This window comes from Olea europaea, unplaced genomic scaffold, assembly GCF_002742605.1.
Source record: "Olea europaea var. sylvestris unplaced genomic scaffold, O_europaea_v1 scaffold775, whole genome shotgun sequence".
Classification (NCBI taxonomy): Eukaryota; Viridiplantae; Streptophyta; class Magnoliopsida; order Lamiales; family Oleaceae; genus Olea; species Olea europaea.
In genome coordinates, this window is record NW_019266170.1 from 75,695 (window position 1) to 91,266 (window position 15,572).

Genomic DNA, 15,572 nt, shown 5'->3' on the forward strand with positions numbered 1-15,572 from the left:
ACAAGAGGCCCAAAACTTAAAAAAAAGGGCCAAATCCCAATTTCAATTTTTATAGCCCTTTCGGCTGTAACTTCTTCTTCAACCTGGCTTCGCCTCCACACTTCTACCGATTCAAGCTTCTCCTCACTGCCTGGCTGTTCCCGACAACTCCAAATTTCAATGGAGCCAGCACGGATGACCGTGCCAACTTTTCGAGTGACAACTCTGCCACCGAGTAGGACTACTAATCTTAACCAACGGAGAGCAATAAAAATGTCTACATAGCCAAATTTCAAGTGACATAGTCCAAATAATACTTATCAATTAGGCGTGGCTTTGTGATTTTTTGGGTACCGCTCATAATTGCTATCTGTATTTAAAAAAGGGTAATTTGCATAAAACGTCCATACATTTCGTCTTTTGACAGATTTCACTTTCATTTTTAATTTATTCTTTTTTTTTTTTGTACAAAATGTCTTTCTATCAACTCCTCGTTAAAATACTCCGTTAAATCAAATAAAATGGATCTTTTCTTTTCAAAATGCAGGGTAAGATTGTCCAATTCCATTTGTTCTTCACTATGGCTTCATTCCCGCCTTCTTCTTCAATTGTTCATAACTAAAAAGGTAAAGTAATATAAAAACAAAGAATTGTATATGTTTTTGGTTCATTCACTACAATAGTAATGGCTGTAGAAATGCTAAATTGTATATATATTTAATATTTTCGAACAATTGAATAGAAAGAGGCACTTTCTAACTTTGTGGCCTTTTCTTTTCTCCAGTGTGGAATTGTTGGGATTACCTTCATGTAGACATCTTGTCTGTCGATTTTTTGCTGCATTTTGGTGCTTTTTATATGCTCGTTGCTATTTTGTTGCTAAGTTTGATTGTTGAGTACTGGTTTTGCTTAGTTTGGTTATGGAGCTTGGTTGTTGAGTACTAATTTTGCTAAGTAGGAACGGTATGCACAATTTTTAACCAAAGTAGGGACGTTTTGCGCAAAGACAATGTAAAGGTAGGGATTTTTTCGCAAAGACAATGTAAAGGTAAGGATGTTTATCATCAATTCAATTTTATGCTAAAATGGAAAGAATATCCATTCATCTTTCATCATCTTCTTCATCATATGTATCGTTCATTCACGTAATCACATTTTAATTGGTCTTCTTACTTTACCCATTATTTACACCATTCGTAAGCATAAAATGGGGATGGACATCTCAAGTTTATTAACAACATATTCATTCTCTTTATATGCAATTCCAAAATTTTTTGAGCAATCACGCATTACAGTAACCATGATTCTTTATGTCATTTTCCCTTATTTATTGAATGAAATTATTTTGTACAATTTTTTTTCATATTACTTTACTTTTTTAGTTATGATCATTTGAAGAAAAAGGCGAGAGTGAAGCCATAATGAAGAGAAAACCGGCTTGGACAATCTTTATCCCTCATTTTGAAAAGAAAAGATCCATTTTATTTGATTTAAAGGAGCATTTTAATGGGTTGACAGAATGACGTTTTGCGCAAAAAAAGGTAAAAGTGAGGGTGAAATCTGTCAAAAAATAAAAGGTATGGACGTTTCCCACAAAAATCTCGAAAGTTAGGGACGTTTTGTGTTAATTACCCCTAAAAAAATACAGGTGGTCCACGTTAATAATGACCCAAAAATAATAGAAGAATGCTCTCCATAGAACAATTTCTCTGTATATCCTATGGAAAATTGGTGGAAATAGTACCAAATTTTTTCAATATTGAGTAATTGGTTCAAACCTTCAAATGTGTAAATGATTCCTTTTCAATTTGATGCAAATGGTCCTTTAGACAGTTTTCGTCTATAGGGGCATTCAATGAAGGTTTGAATTTGGTGTAAAACCCTCTTCAATGAGATCTCAAATATATTATTCGATTTTGCTGAGTGTATATAATAAATGTACATAAATGATAACATAATGTTATACGGAGGGAAAATATTGATTGAAAAAGTTAATTATGTTTTAATCAAATAAATGATAAAGTGTCACATGACATTATGGATACCCCTATAAATATGCTTATGTACCTGTATCACTACTTTATATTGTTTGAGTCTCTTTTTTTGTCTAAAATATATTTTGGAATAGTATTTTGATGAAAAATATTGTGTAATTGAAAAATAAGGAAAAATTTTGAATTTGCATATAATATTATTTTATGAAAAAATGTGCAATTGAAAATAAAAGAGAAAAATGTAATTTAAAGATAATGGGTACCAAACAAGGGCATAGTGTAAAATTTGATGTAATGAATAGTGTTACACTGAGCCCTTGTTTGACAACATTATTTGGGAAAAATAGAATTTTGAATGGTGACTTTTATAATAAAAAAAAACTAAAAAAATAGAGCAGCTAAAAAGTAATAAAAATTTTAGGTTTACGTATATAATATTTTATAGTGTAATTTGTGGTTATGTAGAAACAAAAATTTGAAAATAGTAGTGGTCAAACTTGGACTTAAATTTAGTACAATACCATTCATTTGCACTAAATTTGAGAATTTTCAATAGCCCCATTTTGCCCTTCTTTCTACTTTATAACAAAATATTTATCTATATCCCTCTTTTATATTTTAAAATTAATAGATTTATAATTGTTTTAACGTGATGTGTATTTTTATTTAACATTTATTTTAAAATTTTAATTAATTAATAAGTAATAATTATTTCAACAACAAATTAAAATTGTTCATTAAAAAGTCAAAAATTACAAATTTGATAATTGATTAATTAGCACTGCAACAACATATATTAAAAATGTAAATTAAAGTACAATACATCGTTAAACAATAATTTAGTACTCCAGAAGGTCTTTTCTAGTTCCACAAAGACCGTCAGAATATTCACCAAAAGAACCATAGGTATTTTGGTATCCTTTACCTTGTTGATGACCTCCTTTTTACAAAAATCCTGTTTGTTCATTTCGGGGAAAAATAATAATAATAAATAAATCATGTAGAGTTGGATCCGGTATGGAATTCAAATATTTTATTTCATCACATATAATTTTTCTTGTGCATTCAATGTAATTTTTTTAATTGCGATAATATGTTTAACATTTTTTTAAATTTATTAATAAATTCAATATTTTAGTTCATTACATATATATTTTTAATTTAATGAGTTTTGTAATAATATAATTTGTTATTAAATAATTTAAAATAAATTTTGATTACACTAAATTTGGTGTTCCTCATTGAAAATGGTCTAAGGACCGTTAGTTTGGCCTATCGAATACAATTGACATTTTTTATTTGAAGGACAATTGTATTTCAAAAATCAAATAGATGAAAATCGTCCAAAGGACCATTTGTGCTACATTTGAAAGGTTTGGACCAATTACACAATATTAGGAAAGATTTATGATCATATATATTAATTTCCCTCCTAACTTGTAACCTAACTCAACCCACATGATATTCCTGAGGCGGCAGTGTGTGACTTGTGTGGGTTATAAAAAAGTCTATAAATGACCTTTTTTTTTTTTTTTTTAATAGATAGAAATAAGTGATGAATAAATGAATAATATTCATAGATATCACATGATGTGTGAGTAAAAACTTACACTGGTTTTTATCGATTATAATTAATTTAGCCCCTGTTTGGTCCCCATTACGTGGAAAAATTAATAGGTAGAATAGTGTTTTTTTGAAAAATGAGTGGTTGAAAAAGAATGAAAAGTTTTCGATTTACGTGTAATATTATTTTATAGAAGATTGTGTGGTTGAAAATAAGAGAGAGAAAAATGAAATGTAATAGAATGAAAATTAATGGGGCTCAAACAGGGGCTTATAAACATTATTATGATGATTGCGGCTAACAAGTGCCATTTTAGAAAAAAATCAAACCTATTCATTGTCCGAATGAACCCTATACTATAAATTTGATATCAAACTGATAAATTTTCAACCTAATTTTTGATTTCCATCCAACAAGAAATGTATGGAAAATCAGTACACGCAAAAGATTATTTATAAGGGTAGATTTTTATATCATTTATTTCTTCCAATTTCAAGCCTACAAATTTGTCGCTTTTCATGGAAAAGGGAAATCTTGAAAATAAATTAATTATCAATTACAAGATGTCAACTAATTTAATTAGCCCAACAATGCTCTTCAACGTCCAAGAAATTTTGTGGATAGATAGTTTAAATTGGCAGTCCATCAACTATATATTAAGAGCCTGTTTGGGAGCGATTTTTTGATCCAAAAAATTAATTCTTTGATCGTTATTTCACTATTTCAGTCGTCATATTTGACTTCTTCTTTCACGGGTCTATTCTACTTTTCTCCTAACGGTCAAAAAATTAATTCTCAACATCACTCCCAAACAGGCTCTAAGTGATTGAATTCGATACTTGTACATTCAAAAAAGATATTCTTCTACGTGTCTTGAATTGGATGGTCCATAAAAGGGAAAAATAAGATGCCACATTTATTTCGTACACGAATGTTTCATTATTTGCAAAACTAAATGTGTGACAAACGTAAGCTTCATTTATAACTCGAAATTATTTGATGGCCAAATGCACATTTTTCTCTGTTTTCTCTTACATTTGCCCATGAAATTTTTTAACCTAAGCTTATTTCATAATAAACTATTAATGATTTTTTTGGTAACATAGAATACGGTATAGCTAATATATAATTATATTTAAAAGCAGTTAAAATTTCTTTTACTATATTGTCTACCTTATCTGATATATGCACTAAAAGAGGTATAATGTGTGGAGTGTTAGGTCAACTTTGTATTATTGTATTTATGTTTTCTAGAATTGATCTTCTATCCATTGAGAACGGGAGATCGGACCTCTTATGTTTTCTGCATAAATATAATTGGCTCATTGTGATAATAAAATTGGAAGAAGATGACCAAACCTAGTCATATCACATTGCTTGGTCAAACCCATTACTGTTTTAGGTAATCGGTTAAGTCAAGAAAACATGTTGCAAGAGGATTCTCCAAAAGTCAGAAGATATGTACGTAATAGATAGATTATAGATAGATATATCAGGAAATTTCTCCCGCAAGACATTTTGGTGAGAATTTTTCTAGTCCATTTGAACGTTATCTCTATTTCTTTTTGCACGAATTTTGAACTACCCAGTCATGCTCGTCAAAGTAGACGAAGTTACGAGAGCTGATATGTGATTTTCTTCCTAAACATGCTATATTGCTTTATATCTTTGTCATTTTTGTCCTCCCATAAGCTCTAGCTAGTATCTTCCTCGTCAACTTCGCCCTAATTACTGTCTACGGGTTGCAAGATATTTTAATAAAATAACAATTAGCGATGGCAAAAAAATCCATTCAACCAGATACTTGTGACCCCGCCCCTTGAATGGAGCTGGGATTACCGGCTTAACTGGGGTAATCGGGACGAGAACGAGGACGGGATGCGGATCATTGCTTCGAAGCGGGTTCGAGACCGGTACGGAAAACATAATCCCGCCCCCACTACTAGCCCCTTTTAAAAGTAACGTCAAATTTAAGTTTTTATAAAATAAAAAAATAATAATAATAAATAAATTTATCATCATTTTTAATGAGAACATAAGTTATTTTTAACAAATGAGAAAAACAAAATCAATAATATTTATTAACTAGTCCAATGGGGAAAAATGTGAATAAAAGATCTTGCTGAATTGAATTGGATTCATGAATCTAGAAATTCGAATATTCAAAAATTATTCTGAAATTAATTCGAATTAGCAGGTTTGCTACGTGGGTATAGGGACCAGGCAAGAAGACAAGATGGGGATGGGGATGAGAGTGACAGACTCATTTTATACTTGTCCCGTTGTCATCCCTAATAACAATACAGTCATTTTGTATGACTAAATTACAATATTGGCGGGTTGACAAAATATTTTATTGGAGAATAAAGATTGACAAGTTAAAAATATTTCCCTAGACACGAAGACATGAAGCCCTTGCACGGTGATAATCTGTAACATATAAAGTAACTAATGATATATTGGTTTATCATAAACATAAATTAACATGTTTGATATACCGTGTTGAATAGGATTAGATGGTAAAATATATAAAATTTTTGAACTTTTTTTTTTTGGTACTACCAATCCATCGTAAGAAACATATATCAAAGTAAATTGAATATGTAGGGCTTAAAAATACTTTTAGCTATGATTTTAATATTGTCTTTTTCTATTCAATGTTCGGCCTTATCAAAGAAGCTAAACGGGTGTACAGAGCCCCTTGCATGATAACTGCAGAAAATTGACGAGAACTCAACTTGTCTATTAACACATCGCTTTGTCATAAATTTTTTACTAGGTTCTCTTCTAAAATTCATGACACTCCAATGCAGTGTTCTTAACACGACTTGAATTTTGCAACCACAGAACATGTGCAAGACTTCAAGTGTGACGTTTGACAGGGGACGGGATGGGACGGATAGTGGTTGCTAGAGTTTAATATGGGCGGCTGAAAAAGGNAAGTAAATCGATGGGCATGTACTTTTGTTTTACATGCCTTATTAATATCAGCAGCACTAACTTGTCTATATTCGTACGTTTTCTCCTGGTTGGGGAAGGGGACGTTGGGGATATAGATGTGGAAGGCCAGCAATATTACCAAAATTTGCACCTTCTATTAATATTAATAAAGGTTGAACTCCAACTTTGAGGGCTCTCATCGTTCTATCCCTGGAGTATCATGAGGGAGGTAAATCACGAAATGTACCCCATCAGGTTAGGGAATAAGAGTTTGTCCGTACACAGGTGTTCACAAAGAGTCTAATTTCATATCTAAGGAATCGAACCCTTATACTACGGCTATCAGCAAGGTTGAGACTATCTCATTCCTGTCATTTGCACCTTCTATTCATAAATTGCTAGAAAGGTTGAACCGTATGTCCCCATCGTATTAAATTTGCATATGATATAAAGTCTATTTTTGGTCCCTCTTTTTTCAAATTTATTTTTAACAACACATTTTACGGGCCTACAACTATTATTAACTTTTTAATCAAGTATTTAATTAATTTTTATCGAAATCTACTGGAAATTTGATTTTCATCAAAATCAGACGGGAGCTAAATTTTCAATTTTATACACTGTAATAACTAGCTTGCTCCCATGGTTTCTATTCATATTGCCATAAAAAGGAAAGGGTTCTTACATTTTGAACATTTTGAGATGTGAAATACGTAATCACTTTTTTTCATAAAAATAGAATGGAAAATGAAAAGAAATAAGACAAAAATGACAAACCCTACCTTCACTGATTTCCCACCGCCACAACCCATGTTCCCATCCCGACCAGATAAAGATGGATCGTAGTTCGGGCTTGACAAAATTTCCCTTTTCTATTAAATTTTATTGCTTTTATTATTTAGTTATTTTATAAAGCTTCAACAGTCTGCGACTTTGGAGGGTTTTTATTTTATTTTTGACCGAACAAACATTTCAAAGTCAATATGTTTTTAAACATTCATCGTTCTCACCGCATCATACTCTACATTGTTAGCTAAGTATTTAATCCTATGGATCTTATTATTGCTATCTTAACGTAAGTGTCTAGCCCTTGTTATTTGAGTTTTGTTATTTATACCCGGAGTGTCATGGAGTGAGGGGTTCGGGCCCCACACATTTATTGGCGTGGGGCCCCCAACCTCATGTGAGCAGCAGGTAACTCGGAGTGTCAAGCTCTGAGTACCTGTAGCAAAACTCTTGTTATTTTGTAAATTTTAGAGATGTGCAAAATTTGGATCAACATGAAATCCAAAATTTAAAAATACATACTAAGCACTTATTTGAAATAAGTTAAACTAAAAATTTGAGGTCAAATTAAACAATTAATCTTAACTATTTCATGTAATCCACTACTTTTATCAATTTTTTAACCACACAATCCATCAACATTTATTAATATCGGCTAAATTTTTTTAATCGAACAACTTGTCCAAATTACACTAAATCACGTCACTTAGAATAATATTCTTCCACCTTCTAATTAATTCCTACAAATTTACATTACAATTATGGTCCGTTGATTGTAAAGATGGAATTTGAGTGAAAAGAAAACGAATTTTAGGTAATTGATTTGCTTAGAAATTGTTTTATTAGAAATTGTCAATTATTGTGTTTGATTGATATAAATTTTTCACGTGAAAAATGTTGAAATAAAAGTGTTTTTCTAGTATTCGTTAGACTTTGTTTTATATAAAAATTGTCAATTAAAATGATAAAATTTACTGGTATTGTGGATGGAATTTGTTTCCATTGCAAAAAAAAAAAAAAAAAAAAAAAAAAAACCCAAAAAAAAATGTTTTTTTTTGGCTTTTTTTTTTTTTTTTTGCAATGGAAACAAATTCCATCCACAATACCAGTAAATTTTATCATTTTAATTGACAATTTTTATATAAAACAAAGTCTAACGAATACTAGAAAAACACTTTTATTTTAACATTTTTCACGTGAAAAATGTTAAAATAAAAGTGTTTTTCTAGTATTCGTTAGACTTTGTTTTATATAAAAATTGTCAATTAAAATGATAAAATTTACTGGTATTGTGGATGGAATTTGTTTCCATTGCAAAAAAAAAAAAAAAAAAAAAAAAAAAAGAGCCAAGAAAATCATCTATCTCTTGGTGTTCATTTGACTTTGTTTTATATGGAAATTATCATTAAAGGAAAATATATATACATTTTTTTACAATTAAAGATAAAAATTGTTTCTATTCCAAAAATAATAATATTTTTTTTTTGCAACAGTAGCCTAGAAAATAAATTCCCACCATATTGGTGGGACTTGAAAATGTCTAGGTGGCATGAATACCAATTACTTGAAAAAAAAATACTATCAAATAGTCAAAAAAAAATAAAAGTTGGAATTTGAATTCCATTTTCCATAATAAATAATGACCTATGAAATGGACCCCTACCGGTAAATTTTAGCAGGGGTAGGTTTATCGCACACGAACATCCAACTAAACAAGCCTAACCTTCATTTATTGCGACGAACATGTGTTTCTTAACTTCACAAGGCAAACTTGGTCTTTTCTTACTGTATGTATCATGTGTGTATATTTATTTATCTATATATACATATATCTATGCTTGTATGCTTTGCTCACGGTACAAGATCATAGCAGTATAGCAAATTAACCAATACGCCTGCGGCACGAATCCATCCATTCAATTATCTCTCTCTCTCTGTGGGTGTGTTTGTGTTCCATTATCTACTAGAATGGAGCTGGGAAGCATTCTTCATTTTCTTGCGGACAAGTCCATTCTTGTCACCGGTGCCACTGGTTTTCTGGCAAAGAGTACCCTCTCTCTCTCTCTCTCTCTCTCTCTCTCTCTTTCCATAAAAACATGGAGGAGTAGTTGGTTAATGAATATGAATTGTGGATGCAGTTTTTGCTGAGAAGATTCTTAGGGTTCAACCAAATGTGAAGAAGCTTTATCTTCTTTTAAGGGCAGCAGATTCAAAGTCTGCTATGCAACGTTTCAACACCGAGGTAATAAAAAATACACACACCAGCCTTCAGGTTTCAAGGCCGTTGCCCATTTATGAATATTTTGCATGTTACTAGATATTTGATGAGAAAATGAATCGATGTCACGAAATAGGTCCACTCTTAAATCTTGAACTTTGAGACAAGGTGGTTTAAAATGGAAGAATTATATTCGATATTCATAGAATTTTCACTTTTTTAGGTGATAGCAAAGGATTTGTTCAGGGTTCTTAAAGAGAAATGCGGTAGAAATCTAAACTCCTTTATTTCGCAAAAAGTTGTGGTTGTGCCTGGTGACATTGCCTGTGAGAACTTGGGAGTTAAAGACACAGATTTGTTGAAGGAGATGTGGAAAGAAGTTGATGTTGTAGTTAATTTAGCAGCCACTACAAACTTTGATGAAAGGTATATATGGGCTTCCAAATTATTGATTTCTTGCTTAAATTATCGAGAAATGCCATCTGCACAAAAGATCTGTACAGGCAGCATGAAAGACAGTTTTCAAATGGGTTTTGCTTGATGTATTAGAACACACACATAGGTAGGGCGTGGGTGGGATATTTTATGACAATTTATTTTTCACGATGGCCCCATATTCATATCATGAGAGTATTTGGCAATCTTCTATGAAACTTTCCTCTGTACAAATGCATTAATCATTTTCAAATTCACCCACATATGCACGTCGCACAGGCATCTGTAAAGCTTCTGCACAAATCCCCTGTGCATATAGCAAAAGTCTAAATTATTTGACAACAAATAAATTGGGAAGTGAAAGAAAATGTAATTTTTTATTTTTTATTTTTTATCTTCTGCAGATATGATGTTTCACTAGACATTAATACATTTGGAGCTGTGCATGCTTTGAATTTCTCCAAAAAATGTTCCAAATTAAAGGTTCATGTTCATGTATCTACAGGTTAGTATATATTTGTACGGTGAGGAAACATGTTGAAGACTTTCATTTATATTTTTGTTAACCTTGGAAAAGATATAAATGCTAAGAGCTGACCATTTTTCTCCTAGATTAATGGACCTTTTTCTACTTCTTAGACATCAGGTAAGGAAGGAATTTGACCTTAGAAGCGTTGATTAAAATGATGAAAATAATCCTGTAGTAAATGGAGAAATTTCAAAAAACTTAATGGATAGCAAAACACAACATGTCCTTGATGTACATTAAATGTTCTTTTTCCTACTCTTAGTGAAGTATAGATAAGGTGTACGACATTAAATATACTAATTTGTCTTTGCAAGCATGGGATTGTTGCATGCATATCAAGTTGTCCATAACGGTGTCTACATTCCTCACAAGAAGGACCCTCCATGTGAAGGATATGGACATCATTATGAATACCGCATTATCCCCTCCATGTGAGGGATGTGGACACCGTTATGAATATCGCAGTACAAATAGTATATTCCTTCTAATTATATGTGTTGTATGTATATGTATAGACAAATTGCAACAACCATTTTTATTGGTTGTCGATTATTATACTAGTATTCCAATTTTTGTTTTTCTTAAATTTTAGGTTTCCATGGTGACTAAATTATAACAAATTCCTTTTCTTTTTTCTTTTTTTTTTTTTTTCTCTTTTTAAAACTATTTCTCGTTCTAAATTTGTTGAGAATAAAACTATGTTGTTTTTCAGCATACGTTAGTGGGGAAAAAGAGGGACTCATATCTGAGACTCCATACTACTTGGGTGAGACACTTAATGGGACAAGTGAACTCGATATTGATAGAGAGAGAGAAGTGGCGGAAGAAACATTAAAGCAGCTAAGGGTCGAGGATTCTTCACAAGAATCTATTAAATCAGCCATGAAAGACTTGGGGATTCAAAGGTTAGATCTAATTTCACTTGTTCCATTTTACTCCAATTTTTTTTACGTTTGTGAACACTTGTGGAGCCCTTCGTATCCTACCTTGATCTAACTACGTACGGTCTGGTCCAAGCTAACAAAATATATGAAGATTTATGAATTTAAGTTAGCTGAACAAACTCTTTATTATTTAATAATATTATACGAATAATGTTGAGATTAAAAGAATTCCAATCTTATGTTGCATCTTTGAGATCAATATCATAACTATATTCACAAAAAGTAGATTCTATTTATGAGACAGGACAGAGAAATAGAACATATACACATTCAATGTGATAATAATTGTAAGATATGCTAAAGGTAACTTTAATCTTCCATCCAAAACGCTGTCCTACAAGGTGCTGGATAGTATTTTTCTAAACACATGGTTTCTTTAAAAATGAACAAATCGATACTAATCATGCCCCCCCAAGGACGATTTCTAGCCAAAGGCCGAAAAACTCGCACTTGTAGTAGAAATTAGGTTTCCCAGGAGAGTTCTTGGGTCAGCGTGTGGATGGTGGGTAGGCTATGTTATCGAATCGATCTAGTCCATTGTGCACTTCATGGATGAAAATCAAAACCATATTTCCTTCCCACACAAATTTCGATGAATTCAATTTTTTTCTTAAACCTTTTCAAACTAATAGTTTAGTATTTGTTTTGTATTTTATTAATCATGTTTTATTCACCTTTTTATGATTCCATATGTGCTGTATCAGAGCAAGGAAATATGGATGGCCAAATACCTATGTTTTCACCAAGGCAATGGGAGAGATGCTGTTGGGGCACATGAAAGAAAATATGCCTCTTGTCATCATTCGTCCTACCATTGTTTCCAGTACTTACAAAGAACCCTTCCCAGGTTGGGTAGAGGGAATCAGGTAAGGATAAAGATAATTGTACAAATTTTTGTTGACAAAATGGTGTACTCATTTTCACAAAATTAGCAGACCCATGTGAATTTAAAAAATGTAAGCTTGTGGTCCCCACTCCCATTGTGAGTAATTAATGAGAAAGGGAGTTTTAAAAAAAAAATTGTACGCATGATCCATCAGGTAATTTAATTTACCGTTTCACTCTTCGTCTAATTTACTTCCCACGAGTATTGAAATATTAGATTTCGACTATATTTCTTTTCTTTATTATTGTTGCAAATTAATTTAATTTAATTTTTTTATTTATTATTATTATTTTTAATGATTTCACAGAACCATCGATAGCTTAGCTGTTAGTTATGGCAAAGGAAGACTAACATGTTTCCTTGGTGATCCCACGACCGTAATTGATTTGGTAAATTTTCTACTTCTTAAGTTTCGTGCTAGACACGGGATTATGAAATTTGTGTTTATTTTGAAAACTTTATATGCAGATCCCAGCAGACATGGTGGTGAATGCAATGATTGTAGCCATGGTTGCTCATGCAAATCAACCAAATGAGACCATATACCATATCGGATCTTCTTTATCAAACCCTATGGACAGTACAATGTTTCAGGAATATGGCCTCCAATACTTCACCAAGCACCCTTGGATTGACAAGGAAGGCAAACCTGTCATTGTTGGCAAGGTCAAAGTGCTAAGCACAATGGATAATTTCCGATCATACATAACGATTCGCTACTTGCTCCCACTAAAGGTTAGTTCATATAATTCCCTATTTGACAACAATTATTTGAAATTCTTTTCTCAACATACTCATTTTCAATAATATATTCACACAATAAAATATTTTGCATGTTAACTCAGAACTATTTCTACTTTTAATCACATATTTTTCTAAAAATCACTATTCAAAACATTATTTTCCAAAATAATGCTGGTCAAAAAATTGAATTTTTTGGGTAAAAAATTGCCCCCAAATGGGAGCATATTATGTTTTACCTCCTTTGGTTGGACTTGAGTAGGTGGTTTTTCTTCGGTAATCATGTGGTGACATACAAATACATCCCTTTATTTATTTATTTTTTTTCCTGTTATTGTTCTCCAGGGATTACAATTACTGAATGCAGCGTGTTGCCAATACTTCCGGAACGAGTATCTTAATATGTACAGAAAGATCAAATACGTTATGAGGTTGATTGATCTTTATCAACCTTATTTGTTCTTCAAAGGAGTGTAAGTATCTTTCATTTCTACATCGTTATCGTGAAAATTAGTTATTTTACAAAACACGAGTGAACGAGAGTTAATTAAAACATGAACCGTATTTTCTTTTTGTAGCTTTGATGATATAAACACAGAAAAACTGCGAAGGGCAGCAAAAGAAAGCAACGTTGAGACAGATATTTTCTACTTTGATCCTAAATCCATTAAGTGGGGTGACTACTTCATGGGCATTCACCTTCCAGGGATAGTAAAATACTTATTCAAATGAAGATTTCAACTTGTAACAAGTTCCATATGAGCACTGTCATTACATTTCTCATTTTCTTCATTTTATGCCATGTAATCATTTATAATAGGCAGCTTTGGATTTGTTAAATAAGAGTTTAGGGATTTCAAATTGTATCCACGTATGTTATAAAAAGCTAGTTCTTGTTTTTTAAGTGTAATTACTTTACTCTTTACTCTAATTTTATATGATTTTCTTTTTATACTTACGAGGAGCAATACTATTTACAGTCATTCATTATCTCAATTGCCTACGTGATATACATGTAGCGGTTACTGATTTAATGCATTAATATGATAGTTTTTTATTACCTCATGTATCAAATTAATTATTAGATGTATGTCATGTAAAACGACTATAATAGATTGATAGTGAACAATTGCAAATATCATTAACAACTTCAGGGGCGGATCTAGCTACTAGCCAATCCATGCGATTGCCTGTGCTAGATTCGTCGGGAACAAATTTGTTTTGTTGGCAACAGCTAAATAATTTATATTATATAATTGATAATTCATTTTATGTATAAACATTCTACGTAGTTTAGTCGGTTGGAGCTACCACAATCAAATTGGAGTTCACGGGTTTGAAACTCTTCCAAAGCAATTTGTGTCGCAAAATTTCTAATTCAACGGTTTTTGCCAAAAGTAATGCAAAGGAAGCAATTCGAACCTGGAACCTTCTCTAAGATTCTGAGAACTTGATCACTATGGCACTGTATAATTCCTGATACTCAATGTAACAAAATTTTATATGCTCCATTCAATCTTCTGAACTAATTGAGACTAAAATTGGAAAAAGAGATACGAATGGAGAGGACCTTGCTTGGGTTCGCTTTCCCTTCTAACTATGCTTTCCAGGGTGCTTTTCATAGCTTTACGAACTAGAGCTTTCTTCCGATTGGCAGACAGACCAGTATGCGACTGGCTTGACTGAATGGATTTTTAAAAAAATTTAATGCAATTAAAACGATTCGAACCTTTTCTCTTTTTTTGGATTATGCAAAGTTTGACCGTTGGGGCAACATTGAATTTTGTTAACTTTTATCACAAAATTAATATTTCTTCATTATTAGTAAAATAATTGTTATATTTAATTTTAAATATTTTATTGCGATCGACGAAAACGGTCAACCATCACCCATGCTCACTCAAAATGCTGGATTCGCCCCTGAGTAACTTATGAGGCACGTCTTTTATCTCTAAAACTTAATGACAACCTTTACAGGAATTCAAATGGTCTAACACATGATAAGACTGGAAAAATGAAATTGCTGTCTCTCGTTCAATTCAATACCCTATTCAATCCAAGCCAATTCAGTATCTTGAACGTAACTGTATAAGAATGTCTTCTTTTTCGTATATCGCATGATATTTTTACCAATTTAGTTGTTTTTACAAAAATATTTTTTATAATTCATCTTCAACAATCTTGAAAACAAAAAATGAATATAACTGCTAAACAAAAATTGAACAACGCCTAAATCCGATTATTAATTGTTCTTTAAAAATTTTAATCAGGATTGCAATAATAAATAAATAAATAAATAAATAAATAATTTTTTACAAAAATACTTGAATTAGGCCTGGATGCAATTTTGTTTGGGTTGGTTTCGACTCCAACCCGAAACCAAAACCAAATTATTCAATTTTGGTGAATTTCAACACAAATCAACACACTCTAACTGGCAAATTCGATTCGGAGAATTTTAATCGCTTTGGGTGAACTTCAACTCAAACCAACCCACTTTAACTCTTAAATCAAACCGATTCGGTGGTTCGATTCAGTTAATCGGTTTGGATTTCA

The 15,572-nt window shown here is 31.7% G+C and overlaps 1 protein-coding gene across 1 annotated transcript; it reads left to right on the plus strand.

Annotated features, from left to right (window-relative positions):
• The first annotated feature begins 9,045 nt into the window (after nt 1–9,045).
• LOC111391318 (fatty acyl-CoA reductase 3-like) lies at nt 9,046–13,920 on the plus strand. Its single transcript, XM_023016515.1, has 10 exons — nt 9,046–9,310; nt 9,402–9,505; nt 9,705–9,907; nt 10,321–10,421; nt 11,158–11,350; nt 12,094–12,255; nt 12,583–12,664; nt 12,744–13,010; nt 13,362–13,489; nt 13,595–13,920. The coding sequence occupies exons 1-10, from the start codon at nt 9,232–9,234 to the stop codon at nt 13,746–13,748; spliced, it is 1,473 nt and encodes a 490-aa protein (XP_022872283.1). The 5' UTR covers nt 9,046–9,231; the 3' UTR covers nt 13,749–13,920.
• The last annotated feature ends 1,652 nt before the right edge of the window (nt 13,921–15,572 follow it).